The 20,374-nt window shown below is 35.7% G+C and overlaps 3 protein-coding genes across 8 annotated transcripts; 2 read left to right on the plus strand and 1 right to left on the minus strand.

Annotated features, from left to right (window-relative positions):
* The first annotated feature begins 1,109 nt into the window (after nucleotides 1-1,109).
* LOC124181171 (monocarboxylate transporter 13-like) lies at nucleotides 1,110-9,751 on the plus strand. Of its 2 annotated transcripts, XM_046567475.1 has the most exons (6): nucleotides 1,110-3,629; nucleotides 4,445-4,623; nucleotides 6,878-7,106; nucleotides 7,257-7,383; nucleotides 7,483-7,662; nucleotides 7,857-9,751. In XM_046567475.1, exons 3-6 carry the CDS (start codon nucleotides 6,893-6,895, stop codon nucleotides 9,172-9,174), a joined length of 1,839 nt encoding a protein of 612 aa, XP_046423431.1. In that variant the 5' UTR covers nucleotides 1,110-3,629; nucleotides 4,445-4,623; nucleotides 6,878-6,892; the 3' UTR covers nucleotides 9,175-9,751. The 2 variants fall into 2 exon arrangements, with proteins under 2 accessions (XP_046423431.1, XP_046423432.1); XM_046567476.1 differs by lacking the exons at nucleotides 1,110-3,629; nucleotides 4,445-4,623 and adding an exon at nucleotides 5,770-5,951.
* A 142-nt stretch (nucleotides 9,752-9,893) lies between these two features.
* Nucleotides 9,894-12,553, plus strand: LOC124181172 (serine protease easter-like). The gene has a single exon (XM_046567477.1). The coding sequence runs from the start codon at nucleotides 10,198-10,200 to the stop codon at nucleotides 11,887-11,889; it is 1,692 nt and encodes a 563-aa protein (XP_046423433.1). The 5' UTR covers nucleotides 9,894-10,197; the 3' UTR covers nucleotides 11,890-12,553.
* Nucleotides 12,303-18,805, minus strand: LOC124181170 (tyrosine-protein phosphatase corkscrew). 5 transcript variants are annotated; one of them, XM_046567473.1, is made up of 12 exons: nucleotides 18,694-18,805; nucleotides 16,605-16,727; nucleotides 16,103-16,297; nucleotides 15,862-16,024; nucleotides 15,519-15,631; nucleotides 15,149-15,414; nucleotides 14,251-14,330; nucleotides 13,929-14,111; nucleotides 13,675-13,848; nucleotides 13,250-13,466; nucleotides 12,920-13,071; nucleotides 12,303-12,835 (listed from the first exon to the last, which is right to left on the minus strand). In XM_046567473.1, the coding sequence occupies exons 2-12, from the start codon at nucleotides 16,679-16,681 to the stop codon at nucleotides 12,662-12,664; spliced, it is 1,794 nt and encodes a 597-aa protein (XP_046423429.1). In that variant the 5' UTR covers nucleotides 16,682-16,727; nucleotides 18,694-18,805; the 3' UTR covers nucleotides 12,303-12,661. The 5 variants fall into 5 exon arrangements, with proteins under 5 accessions (XP_046423429.1, XP_046423426.1, XP_046423430.1 ...); XM_046567470.1 differs by lacking the exon at nucleotides 18,694-18,805 and adding an exon at nucleotides 17,765-17,961; XM_046567474.1 differs by lacking the exon at nucleotides 18,694-18,805 and adding an exon at nucleotides 17,765-17,961 and having other exon boundaries at nucleotides 16,103-16,314.
* Between the last annotated feature and the right edge of the window lie 1,569 nt (nucleotides 18,806-20,374).

Below are 20,374 nucleotides of genomic sequence, written 5' to 3' on the forward strand. Positions count from 1 at the left end.
GTAATTATATAACTATATCGATATTAATTATGTAATTTGTTTATTTGATTACTTTAATTTTAATCTAGTTAACTTGCACTAGAATAAAAATTGTTGTGAAAATCATTTTAGACCAGACTACTATTACCCCACCAGAAACATGAATTGACACCTTAAAATTTATACATAAATTTGGCAAAATTGAAGTAATTGCGTATAACTATTTGTAGTGTTTCGTTGTCAGATTCATATTTAAATTTGTGCGCTCATTCGGCTAAACTAAAATAGTGATTTACTTTCAATCTTCCGCAATGTCAACGCTCCTAACTTGAAGTTCGTTTTCCACCCAATAAAACAAGTTTATTTTTTTTTTGTCGCTTCGAAGCAAAAAAATTTCCTCATACATGTGACACAAATTAACGACTAATCGTGACTGTGAATAGGCATGACCTGAGCAGCAGTTAGTGAAAGTTAGTAAATGCGATTTTCCTGTTCATCCTCACTCCCTGCATCTTAGAAACTTGATATTTATTCTACGAAATCTCAACTCGCTGCATCATTTCCTTATACTAGTCAAGTTTTATTTATCACAATGTCCAAATTCTCAAGGCGTTAATAATTATCGGTAATTTGATTTATAATACAGTGCTCTGTAATTTTCGAAAGGTATAAATTCAAGCAACTGTTTTTCACCCTTTATAAGGTATCATTTGCAGGTTCTTATGAGGATGCCGGTATCTTGTTTGATCGGTAATTTCTGTGCAGAGTAATAAACCTCAGAGTGTTAAGTATAACGTATCAGAATGGCAATCAATGATTATAATCCTGTATTGAAGGAAGTTCAAACTGTCTTCTGCCAATCACACCAATTGGCTATATCTAATTTTAAACATAGCATAAAGTCTCTAAGCCCTGAACTCATTCCTGTCTAAATTGCATGTAAGTGGTTAATCACCCCTTGATTAAATTGACTATGATGCAAAAAATGTAACTGGTCAGTATTAAATGGGGCATAAACAAGAAGCCTGCAATACAATTTCCTGGAATAAGTTTAAATGATCTAGAGAAGTATTTTACATTATACAGCGATCTTGTGCAGATTTAATATTGTTTCCAATAGAAAGTTCTTGTTAGAAATTGCGAATCATATTGCAATCAAATATTGCAATTGCATATCAAAAATACTTTTATTCTTTAATGCGGACGGCAATATATTCTACAATAATATTTAATAACAAACTGGATTGACTTTATCTAAATGACTATAGATCTAAAATATATTTAGACCTACATGTATACACAACTAATTATATATGCTGAACTCAGTAATGCATTGAAGATAAGTGATAAGGCCATTGGCAATTATTAGCTTTGCAGGTACGTAATTCGAAAAGTTTGATAAAGTTACGCTGACATAAGTTGAAAAAATTGGGTAGTGCGGGTCTGGTTTTTGAAGAGAACCTTTTACATGTGTAACTTATTATTGAAAATTATTTACTTGAATGTAATTAGTTTCGGTAAATGAATTTGTGACATATGTGCCGCACAAACATCATTCTCTAAGTCGATTACAACGAAAAATATTATCTAGATCTAATGTTTACGATATTTAGTGGAATTGAATTTCTGTTAGTTTTTTCAAGATATCTCTTAGTAGCATGTATTGAATTATATTAGTGTCTAAAAAGATTTTCTAGAATACCTACTGATATATCTTGCGATAATGTTATTTCATCAGGCTTTTAATATAGTATTAAAATGATTTGATTTTGATATTCTGCTCGGAACACTGTTAGTTTTTTATGATATCGAGAAATTTTTACTTCAAAAGTTCAATGCATAAACGCATCATGCACAGGTAGATATGCAAAAATATGAATGTTAGATTTACTTAGTATTTTGAAACAGAATTGATGAAACACTGATTTCATCGGTCTCTTGTCGTCAGCTAATACTATCATTTCCTGAATCAATTTCCCCAACTTTCTTATGCAAGCATGACACGCATAACAGATGAAATTCATTACCCGCTCACATACGTGGATCTAGCTGTGTGGGTATCAATAATGCAATCCTAATTTCAGATTTTTCATACAAGTGTATGTATAATCTGCCATTGCCCTCAAATGTAACGTAAGATCTTCCATATTCGTAGTAGCGAGTATAACAGCGCCATGCTATACCGCGATAAACGGAAAATAAAACCAACAGCCTTTAAGGCTGTTTCTTACCGCCACACACACTCACACACACGCTCCCAGTTGCCTCACTTACTAAACTCTTGCTCAAACAGGCAAGCTATTTTCATCAAACCAGTTTGGTTTCTTAAAAATAGTTAATGCAACGATAGAGATGGCATGGGAACCAGCTCTCAGCCACATTGCAAAGTGGTTGTTGAACAGAGAGAACCTCCGCCTCCCGCCAGGTAGGGCTCGCCCCAGGACAACATGCCATGCAAGGCTAACGCATCAAAACAAAATAGTCCATGAAAAAATAGTTTACTACCTGGCTGGGAAGAGCAGTAAATAACCCGTCAGCCCAGTCTTTTTGGCTTACCCTTTTTACAAGACTCTAATCTTTGATACACTTTATGTAAATTTAGAAACGACTTAAGGCAGTTAAGTTCTATAAATAGAAAGCATGGTGCTTGCAAAAAGTTTTCAACCCATTCTAGGAAAACCTGATACTTATTCATTGGTTTGATTGTGAACTGGCTAGAATTCTGAACATCTATTTAGATTAAATGATGGATAATTTGAGATGCTCAAGTAATTATTCTTGAGAATGAAATTGATAAGTCATTAGAATACAATCTGTTGTAGAGGTGAAATTGCAAATTTTTTCGAATATATAGGAAATAATATTTTACATGAAAACAAATGTACGAGGCCACTGCAAAGAGATGATATAAGATGACTGCACAAATAGTAAATAATTTTTTAGTAGAAGATATTACTGTTACGCTAGACCCGCTAAACACAGTCATTGATGTACATAATGCGGAATGAGTTTACGACTGTAATAAATATAGTAGCCTGAGATAACAAAACAATCCGACTATGCATTAAAAAATTTTATCGCCAAAAATATCAAAATGACTAGATGAAAATGCATTAGAGATCTATCAGATATAATCACTTGAATAAATATAGAAAGAGTCACACAAGCATTGTGAGATTGTCAGGCAATATTATTACATCGTGACGCTATCATTAAATCGAGCAAAAAAATTACCAGATTGTGTGGGTGGGACTTAGATGTGCAAACGGTAAGTAAAGCCTGCAGATGCCTCATGCACCCCCTCCGGCAAGCATAAAGGTGAAGTACAATGCAACAGTGGCACATAGAAAGAGAAGCAATCAGCCCTGTTGAGTAAACACAATAGATAGATGATACGTGTGACCATGCTGGCTAATATTGGTTACTCAAGTTCAAGACTGGGTTGTTCTCCGTATCCCGATGAAGCAGAGTAGAGTGAAGGGGATACGAAGTGACGCTTGGAAGCCTTGTTAAGAACTTGGTAGTGGAATGGTTCATCGGTCGTTGTTACCTGAAGAAGAATCTCCCACCCTTCAGCAAATCTCCCCAATCCACTACCTGCAGAGTGCTGCTGCGAACCTTCCTCTTCAGACACCGTATCGAAACTCCAGGTCAGTGCACATTTTCTTGCTCGCCTCTACCACTTACTATTTCAGTAGACTAGATAAATTATCAGTAGCAAATTTATTAGAAAAATACAGTATTGTGTATTAGTTTGTAAACTTTTTTTACTCTTGTGCATTGCGCTACTCTTAAAATATCAGAATGATTCACCACTGTTTTTCATTGTGCAATTCCGGCAATTACTTCAATTTTCAAAATGATCTCTTCGAGTCTGGCAAGTAATTTGAAGATTTCACAATTGATTGTGTTAGATGTGCTTTAGGATTAGGTTTTGTTAGCAATCATTGGGTTGGCACATATATTTTAAACAAACAGAGTAAATTGATCAATTACAAGCAGCCTTGCTGGCTTCAATATTCGATGCAACAGTGTAGTTAAAGCTTAATGAGCTTCCTGGTGTACCACTGTTACTAATTTTTTTAATAGCACAGGACGTATCATAGTTGCATAATTCTGCTACTGGTAATTATTGAGATGAGAAATCACCATCAGTTTGTTGTTGAGCATAGAGTCATGGTATTTAGACTAGAACAAAAAGTTTCAATTACTTACACATCATAAAGTAAATTAGGCTTTGCAAACTTTTGTGAAAAAAATATTACCAATACACTCGGATGGTGAATTCTCAAAGTTTACTTTACCATGTGGTATACCACCGTTAGTATGTCAAAGAAAATACAAGATATTATCTAACAAATATTATATCCACTTACTTAGATTAAATTCCTAGTCTATGATTAAAAGCTTTCTATTACATTTATGAAAGTTGAATACTACATCATGTACTGAAACCACTGTCCAGGTGCTGAAAGTATGGTCAATCAGAGTGACTTTTGCTAGCAGCGTCATGTATGTACCTACTAAAAGATAAACAAACTTCCCACTTAGAACGAGGTTGTTGAAGGTATAAAAAACAACTTGAAACGAGTTTTGGGTACTGTTGGATAACATATTGCTTATGGTACTTCAGCTTGCAACCAGGTAACAATCCATCTAATTAGATTACAGTAACTCTTTTTTTTGTTTGGATATATTTACCAACATAGTCCATCAATTGGCAAATATTGGTGTGCCCACCAGCACATTTCGCAGACAGTTCTTCTATAGATCTCAAATAATCTAGATTCGGCACATTTAAAGCACAAAATCATGAAGGTTGCAAATTTGTTACTGATAATGTTATATTGTTGAACTTATCACATTTTATTAAAATAATTGACTAAAAATTATTTATATTACTTAGTTTTAACATTAAACCAACAGATGTACGTTGAGCTATGTTATATAGTTGCTTCAAACCTTTTTGTAAACCAAATACGTGGTCTGTTAGTTAATATCTTCAATTTTTCTTCGCAACACAGTATTGTTTCAACTTGTAATCAACTGTTAAAAGTATATAATTTTGTTCTAAAATCGTCTGTTATGATGGAAATCCGTAACTTTATGTTACATTACTGACATGTCTTTCGTTTTCAAATATTCAAGACATGATATATGTCGGTTAAAAAAAAAACATCTTGTGTATTAAAAACTAGCAACTTTTCCTTTTTTTTTTTTACGAAACGTCCCGCGATTGACTGCAATTTATGATATGTTACCCATAAATAGCTCTTAATTAACGTAATTTGAAATTCTAAGCATGCTCGTTTCGAATATTTACAACAGACCCATCTAGCAATGATCCGAGCCAATTTTCACGAGGATAACTTTAAAAACATTATCATTCAAATTCGAAGTCAGAATTCGTCACCTTCGCGATTTTGTGCTTTACAACATGTAACATTAAGGTAATATTGATGTGATACCATTAGAATGTTTTTGTGATATTAATACTTTCAGTCCGATGCGATCTTTCAATAGTTCCGCTTTTCAAGTTTTATTCGTGAAAAATTTCCCCCACTACTCATTTGTCAGAGAATTAGGGACGAGCTCGAGTTTCGTGTACCCACTTCTAAATAGTTCCGCCAGTCCAAAATTTTTTATCATTCGTATTTCGAACTATAAGAGCGGTCGGAACCATTGATAGGTAAGTTTAACGATTTGTGGAAATACTCTTCAATTGACTCCGGAACTATTGAGAGATAGGACTCTATTCGTATTTTTCATTGTCTTGCCATCCAAATTTGTCTCTCAAGTTTACCTCAAGTTTTTCCAAATTTCCGTATTGAGCTATCTTATGTGTTGCTATTTTATGTTCAGTGTGATTTGAATAATGACATACGTTTTAATGTAGTACGATTAACAATACAGGGAAATTCTTGTAGATTGAAAATAATTAACAGGTACTAAACAAGGAACAAGATGTCAAGGTATACGATTAGCATGTGAGCAAGTGCACGGGTTATTCTATGGTGAAAATTTTTCTGTCTTTATATCCCTATTGAAAATGGTCATGTGTTAAATCATAAAATGTTGTCAAAGAATTCTGCTTGTAATTTATTACATGATTTATCTTGTAAATTCGATAAAATATGTAAGAAATGATATAATAAATTACAAAACATTTCATGATTTGATATAGCATGAACATTTTTAGTACGATACAGTTGACTGCAAATATCGAATCATTTATTACGTGGATTTTTCACGAGATCTCGACGTTTCAACGTCTTAAGATTCACCTCCGACATTTTTTGGATGGATGCTATGTATGTGTGTGTGTATGTACGTATTTATGTATGCATGTGATCAATTTTTTTGTTCGACGATGTCTCGAGAACGAATTACCGAGTTTTTACGATTTTGATACGGATCGGTTTAGTACTTTTCAAATTATTCAAATAACAAATTTCTGGAAAATAAAATAAAAATTATACCTTGAGAACGGATGAACGGATTCGAACGAAAATTGGTACCACAGGGTTTTTAGGGACGCTGATCACGGATCTAAAGTCAGATTTGCAAAATTTAAATTTTGCGTACTCGATAAACTGAAAAAAATAAAATTAATAACAGTTCGATTTTGATGAAAATTGGTATTATTATTATTACTATTACTATTATTATTTCTATTAGTATTTCAGCTTCAAACAAGTTCAAAGACGGAAAGTTCAAAGGTTGGCTTGCGACCAGCCTAAGCCCGCTTCTTACTTGTAGAAATTGAGACTTTCACAAGAATTGTAAATTCTGCAAATAGAAATATTTAGCTACTGGTTACTTTATCACGTGCAAGCACAACCACACGTAGAATTTCTTAACCATTAATACATTTTCAATATACGTAATTAATTTACAGATTTTCTAATTGACTATGGCAGTAAAAGCAAAAAAAACGAAGCTGGTACCTCCTGACGGAGGCTGGGGCTGGGTCGTTTTATTCTCAGCATTAACTGTTAACTTTCTTATCCCTGGAACTGTGAAGTCGTTCGGTGTGCTGTTTGTAGAATTTTTGCAAGTTTTCAAAGCATCCCCTACAGCAGCGTTATGGATGCCAGCACTCTGCTATTTTTTATATAGTTTTTTAGGTATGTTTTAATTAATAAATGCCAACTACAATCGAATATTACGTAAATTTTAATAATACGTACACATGGCATCTTTCAATTTAGACATCGTTGGTTAAAATTTATACCTATTTAATTTACGCTCGTTTCAATTTCATTTTATACTTTCAGGTCCGTTATCAAGCATTCTGTCGATGAAATATTCTTACCGAACTGTTACGCTTATTGGTGGTACATTTGCTGCAGGAGGAATGATGCTGAGTTATTTCGCAAATTCCGTCAGTTATCTTTATCTCAGGTAAATTAAGTTATTATATAGATATATTGCTGTATAAACTGGTATTACTTTTTATTCAAGTCATTCAATGTAATTAATGTGCATTGTATTTTGTTTCAGTTATGGAGTAATGGTTGGCATTGGAGCAGGTTTATCATTTCCTCCAACAGTATACATAGTTACCGCTTATTTTGAAAGATTACGGGGATTTGCTAACGGGCTCTGTATATCCGGAAGTGCTATTGGGACTATTGTTTTACCACCTTTCCTACAGTATCTACTTGATCATTTTGGATACAGGTAAGAGCAATGTTTAGCAAATAATCAAATCTGTCATTATTAAACCCTGCTATCTAATAAGACCTGTCACCTACTTGAGAATTTCTTTATCTAAACGTTTTGAATAAATTTTCCACCTTTTAACTAGTCACAACCTTTTCATTTGCCGAACTTGATATATATCATTTTTCAAATGATAAATCTTATCGTTTCAGAGGAGCTGTATTACTCATGGGTGGTATCACCTTAAATACATGGATTTGTGCTCTGTTATATCACCCTGTTGAACAACACATGATAAGAGTTCCTATTACGCCGGAGGATGGAGTGGATAACGAAGCATTGACTTTGGACGAAATGCCCAGTAATAAGAAATCGAATAACATTTTAAAACAAGAGAGCTTCAAATCCACTAATGAAATTGATATGTCAATTTCTGGAAATTTGCATTTCCTGAATTTGGCCCAAGCACTAGAGGGAGTTCAAAACTCTTCACTTATCAACGAAAGAAACGAGGGATTCGATGAAAAAGAAGACGTAAAAGTTAACGAAAGTTCTGATATTGCTACAAACGGAATACGCAATACAGCATTTGATAATTCCAATGTAGAACCTAAAGACAATATTGTGACTGGCAAGAGTGTGAACAGTGCTTGTCCCAATACACCGCACATAAGTAGAAATAGTTCAATGCGACACAGCTGTTTAAATTATGAAAATTATCGTGTCTCTCGTCAACATAGCATTGTTTCTGAAATGGGTACTATAGCTTTAAACCAAAGATTAAATGTTCCTGGAATGTTCAAGTGCCTCTTCAAAACCCATTCGTCTAAAAGGAAAAATACCACAGCTGCAGATATAGAACAAGTAAAACAATCCAACAGCAATGACTCGGAAAGCGAAGCACCAATGAAAGATAAAAAAAATTTCTTTGATTTTAGCGTCTTGAAAGATCCAATTTACCTACTTATCCTCATTTCAAACTCCACCTCTGCAATAAGTAATACGAATTTTATGATATTATTACCATCATATGCAATATCGCAAGGCTTTGATAAAAATATGTCAGCTCTATTACTGTCCATTGTTTCTGCCTTAGATTTGGTTGGGCGCATAGGTGGATCATCCTTATCAGACATCGATTTTATACCAAAGTATTACTATTTTGTGGGTGGACTTGGAATGAGCGGTATTGCCTTAGCTTTACTTCCTATGGCCACCAGTTACACAATGCTATCATTTTTTTGTGCTTTGTTTGGACTTTCGTCGGGAATGTATATTGGAATAACAACTGTGATTTTAGCAGATATGCTTGGCACTGAGAAATTAACATCGTCTTATGGGATTTCTTTGTTTGTCAATGGTGTGCTTCAGCTGATTGGTCCACCGCTTTGTGGCGTAATTTTTGAGCAAATTGGTTCATACAAACCAATATTCCTAGCATTTGGAATTATACTGATATTGGGGACTGCTTTATGGGCGCTATTTCCCATGATAAAGCGAAACCACAGAAAAGAAATAGATAGCGAATAGACGAATTTATCTAGACAACTAGACACAATTATGGTAATTCTATAATTTTTTGTTATAGATTTGGACACAAACCTTATTTTTTAACTCATAGCTATAATTTTTAATCCATACGTTTATGTATTCGACTCTCAATCTTTTAATCCCTAAACATATCCCTAGTATTAATTCTGTAACTGATCGTGTTATGGGAATCTTTCTGATTACTGCAAAAAGCACTTATTTTATTGTATGACAAAGCATATTGCATTTTGCTCCTGTATAAGGATTTTGCACTGTTGAATTGCACTTAAGTTAGCGTAAGGTAATAGCATGAATGCAGTTAGTTGAATTGACATTAAATTTTTTATTTACTGATTCTGCACAGTTAAATTCGTATTTATTTCTAGTCATGTATATTTAAGAATGTACAAACACATGAAGCCGTCCGTCACTTGTTGATACTCCTTACCTTGTGTAGTAACTAGTAAGTAGGAGGAACTATGAAGGGTAAAATTTATCCACCATAAAAGTAAAATTTGCTATGTACTTCAAGAGTATAATAAAGTACTAATCGCCATCTGATGGATTTACATTCGAAGTGTACTTACATATATTTCATTGGTACCCGGTGATGATTATAGCATTTAGTGCAAAATACTGCCTAATAAAAGTTTTATGGAGCTTTCCGTTGATAGTCACAGTCAAATGCCTGTACAACTACATCAATTAATTTCTATATCAAACTCGGCATTTCCTTAAAATACAATCTAAAACCAATACGAGTGCATAAATATGTAATCGGTAACTTCTAGAATTCAAAATGTAATCACGTGGTCAGCCTATTGCCCAGAACAATATAAATATCTATTTTTAGAATGTCAAGGATTAAACATAAGTATGTAAACGGCCGTTAAAGTATCGTCGGTCAGTGTCTACTTACGTTCGTACACAAATAAGTAACTGTACCAGGTGATGTGAAGTTCACTAGTACAGCAACGGATTTGTCAAAACAGTGCTCGCTGCGACGATTAGTAACAGTGAATAATGAACCCGCTACATTTGATATTTGCGTTTTTAGTGATACGGATTTCCGCGGTGGATTCGGAAAAATGCTTAACATATAAGGGCACAAGAGGGACCTGTGTCAATATAAAGCAATGCCCGTTTCTGCTGCATCTCTTAAGAAATCGGAAATCATTCTCGATCACGAGCTTAGCGATAGAACAATTAAACAAATCTAACTGTGGCTTTGAAAAACTCGATCCGAAGGTATGTTGCAGTAGTGATCTCGACGATAACGATGATTCCCCGCTTCAAAAGCTGCCCACCCCAACAAACTTAATTTCGAACAATATGATCGGCTTATCGAAAGAGACCTCTTGCCGGACGGGAGGTGGCGATGAAGGCAGGTGTATTAATGTCAACGAATGTCCTTCACTGTACGCAATTCTGAGACAAGAATCATCAGTGACCGGTACTGGTTTGCAAATACTAAAGCGATCGCTGTGCGGGTTTGAAAAAATGACTCCTAAGGTCTGCTGCAGTGATATTTCGCTACCTTTAGAATCTATCACCTTATTATCGGGACCAGATCACCTTACGCCAAGTCACTCGACCCGAGAGGAATGCGTCACTCCACGAGGTACGGAAGGCTTGTGTGTTAACATAAAACGATGCCAATCACTGTTCAGACTATTAAAACAATCGTACAGATTATCGTACGAGGTTTCACAGAGGTTGAACGAAGCGCATTGCGGATTTGAAAAAATGGACCCGAAGGTTTGTTGCGAGAATGAAGAAGCCAGCCCATCAAGCACATCAAGTCCACCGCTCGTCGATCGGCCGATTGACCAGCAGGAGATTCCATCGCCGCCGGATGTAACCAATCATCCTAATCTCGGCCTGCTTGAGCACGACGTTTGCGGTCCTATACCAGAGGCGAAAATTATCGGTGGTGCAAAAACTACCGTCTTCGAATTCCCGTGGATGGCTTTAATCGCCTACGACTCGGGCTCTGTACTTCCGGAGTTTCGCTGTGGCGGTTCTCTGATTACAAAGAAACACGTTTTAACCGCTGCTCATTGCGTTACGGCGCTACCTGCGAATCTACGTCTGGTCGGAGTACGGCTTGGGGAACACGATCTGTCGAAGGAAAGGGATTGCGAAACGGACGTCAACGGGTTGGACATAAACTGCGCTCAATATTATCAAGATTTTTCTGCAGTGGGAGTGGCGGTGCACCCGGATTACTCGAGGGTACAACAGAACGATGACATTGCTTTGATTCTGTTAGACGAGGAGGCGGATTTCAGCGCAGCAAATGTGCGGCCAATTTGTTTACCCGTCGTTCCGACGATGACATTGCATTCAAAGATGATCGTGACGGGCTGGGGTGCGACAGATACAGGCCCGCGAAGCGAAATTTTGCAGAAGGTCACTTTGCCAATCGTTCCCAACGACGTATGTGCCAGATTGTACAGAGAGCGGAACGTAAGAATATCGTACAAACAAATATGCGCCGGAGGCTCGAATCGGTCCGATTCATGTTCCGGAGATAGCGGCGGTCCGCTTCAAGCTCTAGGGATATACAACAGGCAGCCAAGAAACATTCTTTATGGGGTGGTTAGTTTCGGACCAAGAGATTGCGGAATAGAAGGGGCTCCCGGGGTTTACACGAACGTTCCATATTATATGGATTGGATTTTAAATACGATAGGAACAGAGATATATGACTAATCATTAATGAGTAATATACGTTGACGCATTAGTGTGGTATCAGAAATTTCATGCTACGTATATAGTATGACATATCCTTTCACGTTCACACACGTGAGAAGAACTTCGATGTATTGCATTACGCTGTACGCATATGTTATCGCTAATAAGTTGTATATTTGTACAAAATTTTATTTATTTTAACTGTATATAAGTGTCATTGCCGATATTGTGTCACCTATGACATCCGTATTATTAGTATTTAAAGTCAATATTATCAGAACTTCTTTATGCTCAATTGTTTTCCATTTGACGTTTCACCGAAAATAAAAACAAAATTCTTGACTCGACTACTGGCCCAGTTATACAGCTATTACTCATTCCCTAATCCATATTGAGTATGTATGCTGACGGGAATTTAGTAATAACAGAAGTAGTTGCCATAGGGTCTTTATTTCATATTATAAATATAAATGGACAGAGAACGTTGACTTTTCCCAACATAGCATAATTTCATGTACGGGCAATTAGTTACGACAGATAAACAACGTATATCGTCTCTGTAAGCAAGTTAACCTTCATTCCCTTTCTCTCATTTCGCCAATTGAAAATTGTAAAAGGAATAAGTGAGTCTGCTCTTTGTGCACACACTCAAGATCATAAGCAATTATCTCGATATTACGTGTTACCAGAGAAAAAGAGCATATCAATATCACTTGAAAGAAAGTAGTAAGTAATTTCTTCTCTCAGTCTGTAAAGTGTTCATTCGCGGCTGATCCAATAACATGCCGAGTTACTTTGGCCTAAGCGAACCGACTGTAGTGGAAAGTGTGATATTCGTCGGGGTTGGGAAAGCAACAAGAGTTGGCGTAGGAGATGAGGCATCTCCTGATCCACTACTTACTGCAACATTGGTTTCATCGGAATATCGGATGTTTGTGTACTCACGACCCAACTGTGATGCTTTCTGCAATGTTGTTAGCATGCATTTAGAAAAGTAACATATTTTTGTAAAGGCGATGCAATTGATACTGAAAAATCAAAATAATACCTGCTGTGCCAACATGCGTTGTGAAACTGTTTCAATGTAGTGTAGAACAGCTAGATACACAAACTTGTACTGAGCTTCGGTCTGAACCATTCCTGAGCGTTGGCTTCGCACCTTTTGAATTGTACGTTGGATGTCGATTTCACATTCCAGTCCTTAAAAAAAAAATACATGTATATCTGCATATTCTACTATACGAAGAACTGCTGAATTCACAAAGATATTGGGGGGGGGGGCATTCATTTTGAAGACAGGAGCAAATATTCTTGATAATTGTGCCCAGTGTGTTGCAGTAAAATAATCCCGAGAATTCTCTATAATGAAGATATTTACCATGTCGTTTGATTTGATCTAAGATCATGTCGATGACAATAAAAGTGCCTGTGCGTCCGATACCAGCACTGCAGTGTACAAGAATGGGTCCGATTCCAGGAGCACCAATATTATTGCTACTAGGCACAGCAGCCGCAGCAATTTGTCTGGCATTCACGTCGTGGAGAAAGTTCAAGACGCAGCCAGGGTCCGAAGGGACTCCATGATCCGGCCACGCCTGCCAATCGTTTTCGTCTATTATTTATTATTATAATAGTTTATTAATTATTATTCTTGTTATTATCATGATCACAGATAATTTTAGTTACATCTAACAACGTATGTAAAGATCGACAAACGTACGTCACCATTAACCAAGACAGATTGTTGCTAAAGCATTCAAATATTATGTAAATTATGAATATAAAAAGAAAATCAATATGTACTTGAAAGTGGTAATGGTAAATTTTTCTGGGTTCAGAATGCTGCGGTTTGACTCCACTTAGGAGAAACTCGCGAAGAGTATAATCCGCTGTTGATATATGACCAAAAGTGCGCACTCTCCATTCTCCATATTCAGCTTGCTCACCTTCCTCTGGCCAATAGCGAGCACACTTGTTCTGAAATATAAACGATTATATAAGAATCAAGAAACTTGGATTCGTATTTTCTTATGCTCTGGAATTTGATTTCTGAATACCTTTCCCCTCTCCATTTCCTTTGTTGTCATCACAATAACACGAGTATTTTCTTGGTATACCATGTGCCAGAAATCTTGAATAGTATTAGGAAGGCACCCTTGAGTAGCTATATAACATTTGGTTGATGATCCAGCATCACCCACTCCAGCACCAGTGGATGCAGCATTATCACCTTCTTCAGTCTACGTTACATTTCAAAATTTATATAAAACGTGAAAGAGTAAACATTTTAATTACAAGTTATGGTTAGATTTTTCAGTAAGTGAATTTTTGATTAATATGAAATTGAAATGGAAAAACCAATGACATATAACGACATACTCGTATATAGTTGGCATTGATGTAGTCAGCCCCTGGAGTATTAGGATCCACATCTTTTAAGCGTACTCTTGTGTGATCAACTGAAAGAGTTATAAGTAAAAATATGTTAGTAATATTTGAAATTTAGACTATGTGACTTGGTCACCATCTTCATAGACATTTTCAGTTTCAAAGTTGCAATCTAATAATTGTCATATATACATTGAATTAAATTATTATAGTGCGAGGGCCCACGACTAAATCCACAGATCTCGGTAGACTAGATGACCCTAGATCTGACTAGGCGGGTAGTAACGCTCAGAAGGCCTAGCAGCTTCATGGGGGACTATTTCTACTATCAAAAAAATTTTAAATAAACATAAAGGATATTATCACATCCTATCTAATCTTGAAAATGTACACAGATTTTGTTATTTCATTACTAAAATTTCGGTTTTTAGACATTCTGCTCATATTGTCTGACCTGGCTGCATTTTCAAGACTGTCAACAAATCTAACCCAAGTGTATCATAGCATGCCGGTTCAATCCTGTTTTGAACCATTCTTATGGCTTCCCAGGTTACAATAATACCGTTTTCAGACATTTTCAATACTGCTTATAATGCCTATTAAAATTAAATTCTACCTCAATTCGTCTGATATTAATTTTTTCTTCATCTGGGCAACTTATTTCTTATGTCCAATAGTTTTCAGACTGGATGCTACGATACAGTTCAATTAAATTTTTTGACAATTTTGAAAATACGCTCAGATCAGCGACTGCACGCAATATGCTTGAAATTTGCATTTTTGGGTTCCGGGTGAAACAATCCATCGATTTTAAACAGTTTTGGCTGAGATGCTACGAGACCAAAATTTTGGTTGTAGGGTCTCGTACTATAATAGAAAATAGTCTTACAAGGTAATATATTCTTGTAGCGATTTTTTGCTCGGTTCTCTGGACGTTGACCTTCCTTTCGAGAGAATAAATGACCACATTCAAGTTGCTGCAACGACTCAAATTCTTCCCAAAAGCCAGCTTTTCCTTTGACAGAACCCCCCGCGCCATTTCCTGTTCCATTAGTGCAACCCCCAGAAGCATTGTACCACCCGTTCTCTTTATGCAACTGTCGTACTCTGCTCTCAATTCCGCTTGCATTAATACGAGTTGCATTGAATGGTTGCCTGAAAGAAGAAAGTCGCATAGAATTATCAGTAGAGTTACACTTAGTATATGTAGATAAGAACGATAGTTTTATCCTAAAAAATAAGAAACACTAGTCACTTACCGTAGGTGAACAACAGTTCCACTTGTTTCTACCATTGGATTGCGTTTATAATGTTCTATAAGATCGCTTAAACTGTCAAATTTATCACCGCCGCCTACGTCAAATCCATTGTCCTGCAACATTGATTAGTTGTTTTTTTTTTCTCTAGTTTAGGTATGTAAGTATATCTCAAATCGACTGACAAATGGAATAGGGCTGGGAACTACCAGCAAGTAAACTCTACTAAGAGAAAGCAATTGACCAAGAAGACTAAGTTTGCTCGTTAACTCTCATTGACGAATCGGAAATATGATAGATTTGCAGTTCCCTGACATAGGAGTTAGACGAATATAACAACAATGACCTGTGAACGTATCATGACGTGAGTTACGCGATCGTCGGTGCGCACGGACAAAACAAAATCACCCGGCTTGCTTTGAGATTCTCGCACAAGAAATGAACCGTTTTTTCCACGTTCTACCATCAATCGTTCTGCTTCTTTTCCCGACAGGTGTCCGTGAAACCACCTATGGAAAGTTCAATCAATAACTTGAGTCTAGGTCAAATCAAAAGTTTGACAGATGTGTAAAAAGGATAACACATACCTCTCAGTAGTTGGATCTGCGCAGTTTAGAGGATATCGCAGTTCAATCACTTCTCCATTTTTCTCGCGTAATTGTCCACCATTTTCCATATAGTACTGGACAAGCTCGGACAATGTTGCAAACTTTTCTCCACCATAAAGATCGTAAAAATCTCCTGTATTCTGAATTTTGATATGGGTCACTTCCCCATTTCGTCTAAAAATCATGCCGCTCTTTTAAGGCAATCAACACCAATAGTGAAAGGTGCTTGAACGCTATTAACACTACTACACTTATGTGACATGTAGATGTAAAAGCAATTTCAATATATTAGTCTGGTTATTTGATTATTACTCGAAATTATAAATAACTGCACATCATACACATAATATCATACAATAATTTCTAAGCACATAAAATATCAAGCAAATAAGTTAAATGCTGCTACTGATCATAAACTTGAATACACATTTAAAAATTGTCAAAGCAGTCTCATAACAAGAAGAAGAATATTTTTACTCACCTCACTGACAGTGTGAAGTTTGCAGGATTAGATGAACTGGGCCTTGCTAAGAAAGAGCAGTCATATCCACGTCCCATCAACAATTTTTCCGCTTCCAAACCTGATATATTGGGATGAAACCATCTGTCGAATGCAGTGATATATAACTTTCGACGACTGTACTTTGCTTGAGTAATATAATAATTCTCTTATTACATCAATATTTTAGTTCACAAAGGATGAGAAAGGCCGTCAGAGCTGCTTGTTAGAAACACAGCGTCTGTATCTTATCAGAATATATATTACTCGATTAACCTCGAGCCAAATTAAGGCGTGGATGCATCACTGCATGCCTTGCATCACTCTGTCATCGATGGTTGCAATGGAAAAATAATCTATATTCATTTAATCCAGATTCCTTCCACAGCACAAAAAAGGTATTACTCAAGGCCAATGGATGCTAATACTATACGAAGTTGCAATGATAGAGCCTACGAGTTACTCTACGGCGTATTCATCTAATTTTGAATAACTTATTCTCTGACGTAGTTATTGACTGCAGACAATAAACTGTATTACAATTATTATATTAGCAAATTAATAAAATGTAGAACAATGTGTGATTAATTGAAGAAGAAATTTGCTTGTATTTGCCAGTTTGTTTGTAAATAATGAGATGCGTTTACAATGTACAGTCAGGTATAGAAAAAGTACCGTATACGTCCGAGTGTAATATTTACATTAAAATTTGTATCCTACCATCTCAGGTTATGAATACTAATCTCAATGTGATTGAAATGACTCAAAGACAGAATGTGGTTGCAAAATAGGCATCGTTGAGCACCTACTTGACCATAATTAACCATGAGTAAACGAGGCATTGAGAAATTATTGACAAATAATTCAGCTACGCGTCATCAATGCATTAGCCTTAAAGTTAGTATGCGTATTGTTAGTTAGGTTAATCATTCGTATATAGTCTTGCGAAATGCGATAGTTAATGGTGTAATTTGATGAAATTAGAATAAAGATGTTTCGCGAACCGAAAATCTTAATTTAGGTTGATTAATTCAGGTACAATTATAGCCAGTGGATATTTAAAATGACACACAACTGAAAGCATCGAGTACGAGTGGCGTATTTTTTTCCCCTTTCTATGTAATTACCATAACGTGCCTCACCTGCGGGATGCCATGTCGCAACTACGATTGTAACCAGTCAACATTTACTGCTTCATTGTTTCAGTTTTAACAATGAAAATCGTAACTTGCAACGTCAGTAAACTGCGAGTGAAACTCTTTTCGAAAACTGACACCAACCTGACATTTTCAAGTGTCAACGAAAACAAAAAAACGGCCACACTGGACACTGAGAGCCAAAGGGATATTACTGTATAGTATAGTATAGTACTGTATACTATGTAGCCTATAGAAGGGTCATTCGAATTACCGATTTAAAATTTCTCGTCAGTTGCATGCTCGTACCGCTGTTAGACGATGCTCGCTACTCACTAATACGAGGAAATATCATAAGTTGAATTCCCTTCACCACAATACAAAAAACGAAGAGTTTGGTAAAAAATAAGTGTGTGCATTGATTTTTATGCAGAAATTAAAATTCAACGGATAGAAGCTGCATGAAGAAATACACGATGCTGTACTCCTTCTTAACCGACGGAAATTTATTTTATAACAATTTCTTCGATTTACTAGCAAATAGAAACGTGTAATTGACATTCTTTCTCATATTAGATAATTTACAAAGAGCGGAATGGCATATTCGAGATACCTCATGAAACTGAAAGTACTGTTAGGTAGTTCCGTTTTAAATATATTTGAAAAACTATTCCTGGTTGCCGACCGTTGACATTAGCGCCTTGCCGAATAAGAGCAGGCGTTCGGCTGTTCAACAGTAGGCGTTGGTAGCCCAGTAGGTACAGCAGTTTGAATTGTATGATATATGATTACATGAAGTGAATGTAGGACATAAATGGAGTAAGGAAGTTACAACTGCTGATATGAATTATGAAGTTGAAGTGACGCAATCATGACATCACGACTTCTTCTCATAACATGGAAAGCATATTGAGATGTCGTTGTCAAAAGCTTACTTTGTAAAACCGTATTTCTATTCCAGGATTATTTATTCTCTGAAAGGCCGGGATACGTCATTCCTACACGTTAAATCCTACGAAACATTTTACGTGACCGAACCACACATAGCTGCACATTGGGAAATCATCCACTCAGATACGCTACCTGACGGATCAAATATAAACTACTCTATGCAGGTCAAGCTTAAACTGCTGATACCAAATATAATATGTGAGAAATGTAGTTTAAAAGTGTTAAACTTTTTTTTAAATATTAAGTAATCAATTATTATCTGTAAGCTTAGTTATTACTTAAAAACATCTTAAATTTCAATATTTGATCAAAAAATTTAATCATGGAGTTTCCACCACAAGAAAATAAATATAAAACTTTCTGCTGCGTGTATGGGTGTAATAGCAAGTCTAGTAAGAACAATACAGTTCGATTTTACACTTTTCCTTCGGCAAATTCTAGTTTTGTAGTAATCAAAAATAAATTTGGTGAAGATGAAGTAATTGATCGTCGATTAGCTTGGATAAAAGCATTGAAAATTGGGAATGAGGTTACACAGTCAAAAAAAGTGTTTTCATTACATTTCACCAAAAATGACTTCATACCAATATGTAAGTAATTACCTATAGAATTTCATTTCATAATTATTTGTTTATCATCAATATGAAATGAAATTTTTTGTAGTGTAATATTTGTCAGAAAAAATAAAAAACAATAAACATTAAATTTTATTTTTCATTGCAGCCAGTGTTGCGATATTGCACCCACAATTTCATGCGGTGGATCTTTTAAACGAGAAGTTTGGAGACAGAATGCAATTATTTTATACTCATTATCACAACTAGTATCTGATTGCTGTAGGCCAAATTTCATTAGATGTCCCGCATCAAGTATATCTTCACCACCAATAAAATTTTTATGACTAGGCGGAGTATTTGCAAACTCACAAATTTCTTGTATTGAAATTTTCATATTTTATTGAATTTTTTTTGAAAATTCGAGTTTAATAACTGTAAATAAATACACACTTTCACATAAGAACACGAAAGCTGATTTAAAAATGCGTTTTAGAATAGTTACTGCTTCTGCCGCAAGGAGAAGCCACGCCCCCGGCAGATTTCCCAATAGTAACTCAAATCACAAGTATCGCGCCGTATATACCGTTGACTGAAGATATGTAAAGACGTTCAAACCTTGGCGAATATTTTCTCTGGCCAGGTGGGTTCGGCGGTCATACTACTGTCAACTCGACTCATTGTCAGTTCCATACTGAGTTTACCTAGGCGTACTTCGTATTTTTTTCTTACGTTGTTAGAATAAGTTCGCTATTTTTTTAAACCATTACTACAGATGCTACGAATTGTCGTATAATTTCTTCGCTATCCAAAACCATTGTGATTCGAATTAGGTGTAGTTCGATCACGTGTAGGACAATTTTATGTATGATTGAACGGGTAGAAAAGAAAGCTTTTCACCTTACAGAAATGATTTACGAGTACCCTCTTATTATACCTATACCTACTTATAGGTATGTATACTAATCATGGTGGAAGAATTACATGATGCATATCTGTAGCCACATATGCGCATGTAAAAAAGAAGAAAAATGTTACATTAAGATAATTATTTATACACATATCATCGACGATCCTAGAATATTTGTGCATTGCCAGTATCGCTGTAGCA

This window comes from Neodiprion fabricii, chromosome 4 (genome assembly GCF_021155785.1).
Source record: "Neodiprion fabricii isolate iyNeoFabr1 chromosome 4, iyNeoFabr1.1, whole genome shotgun sequence".
Taxonomy (NCBI): domain Eukaryota; kingdom Metazoa; phylum Arthropoda; class Insecta; order Hymenoptera; family Diprionidae; genus Neodiprion; species Neodiprion fabricii.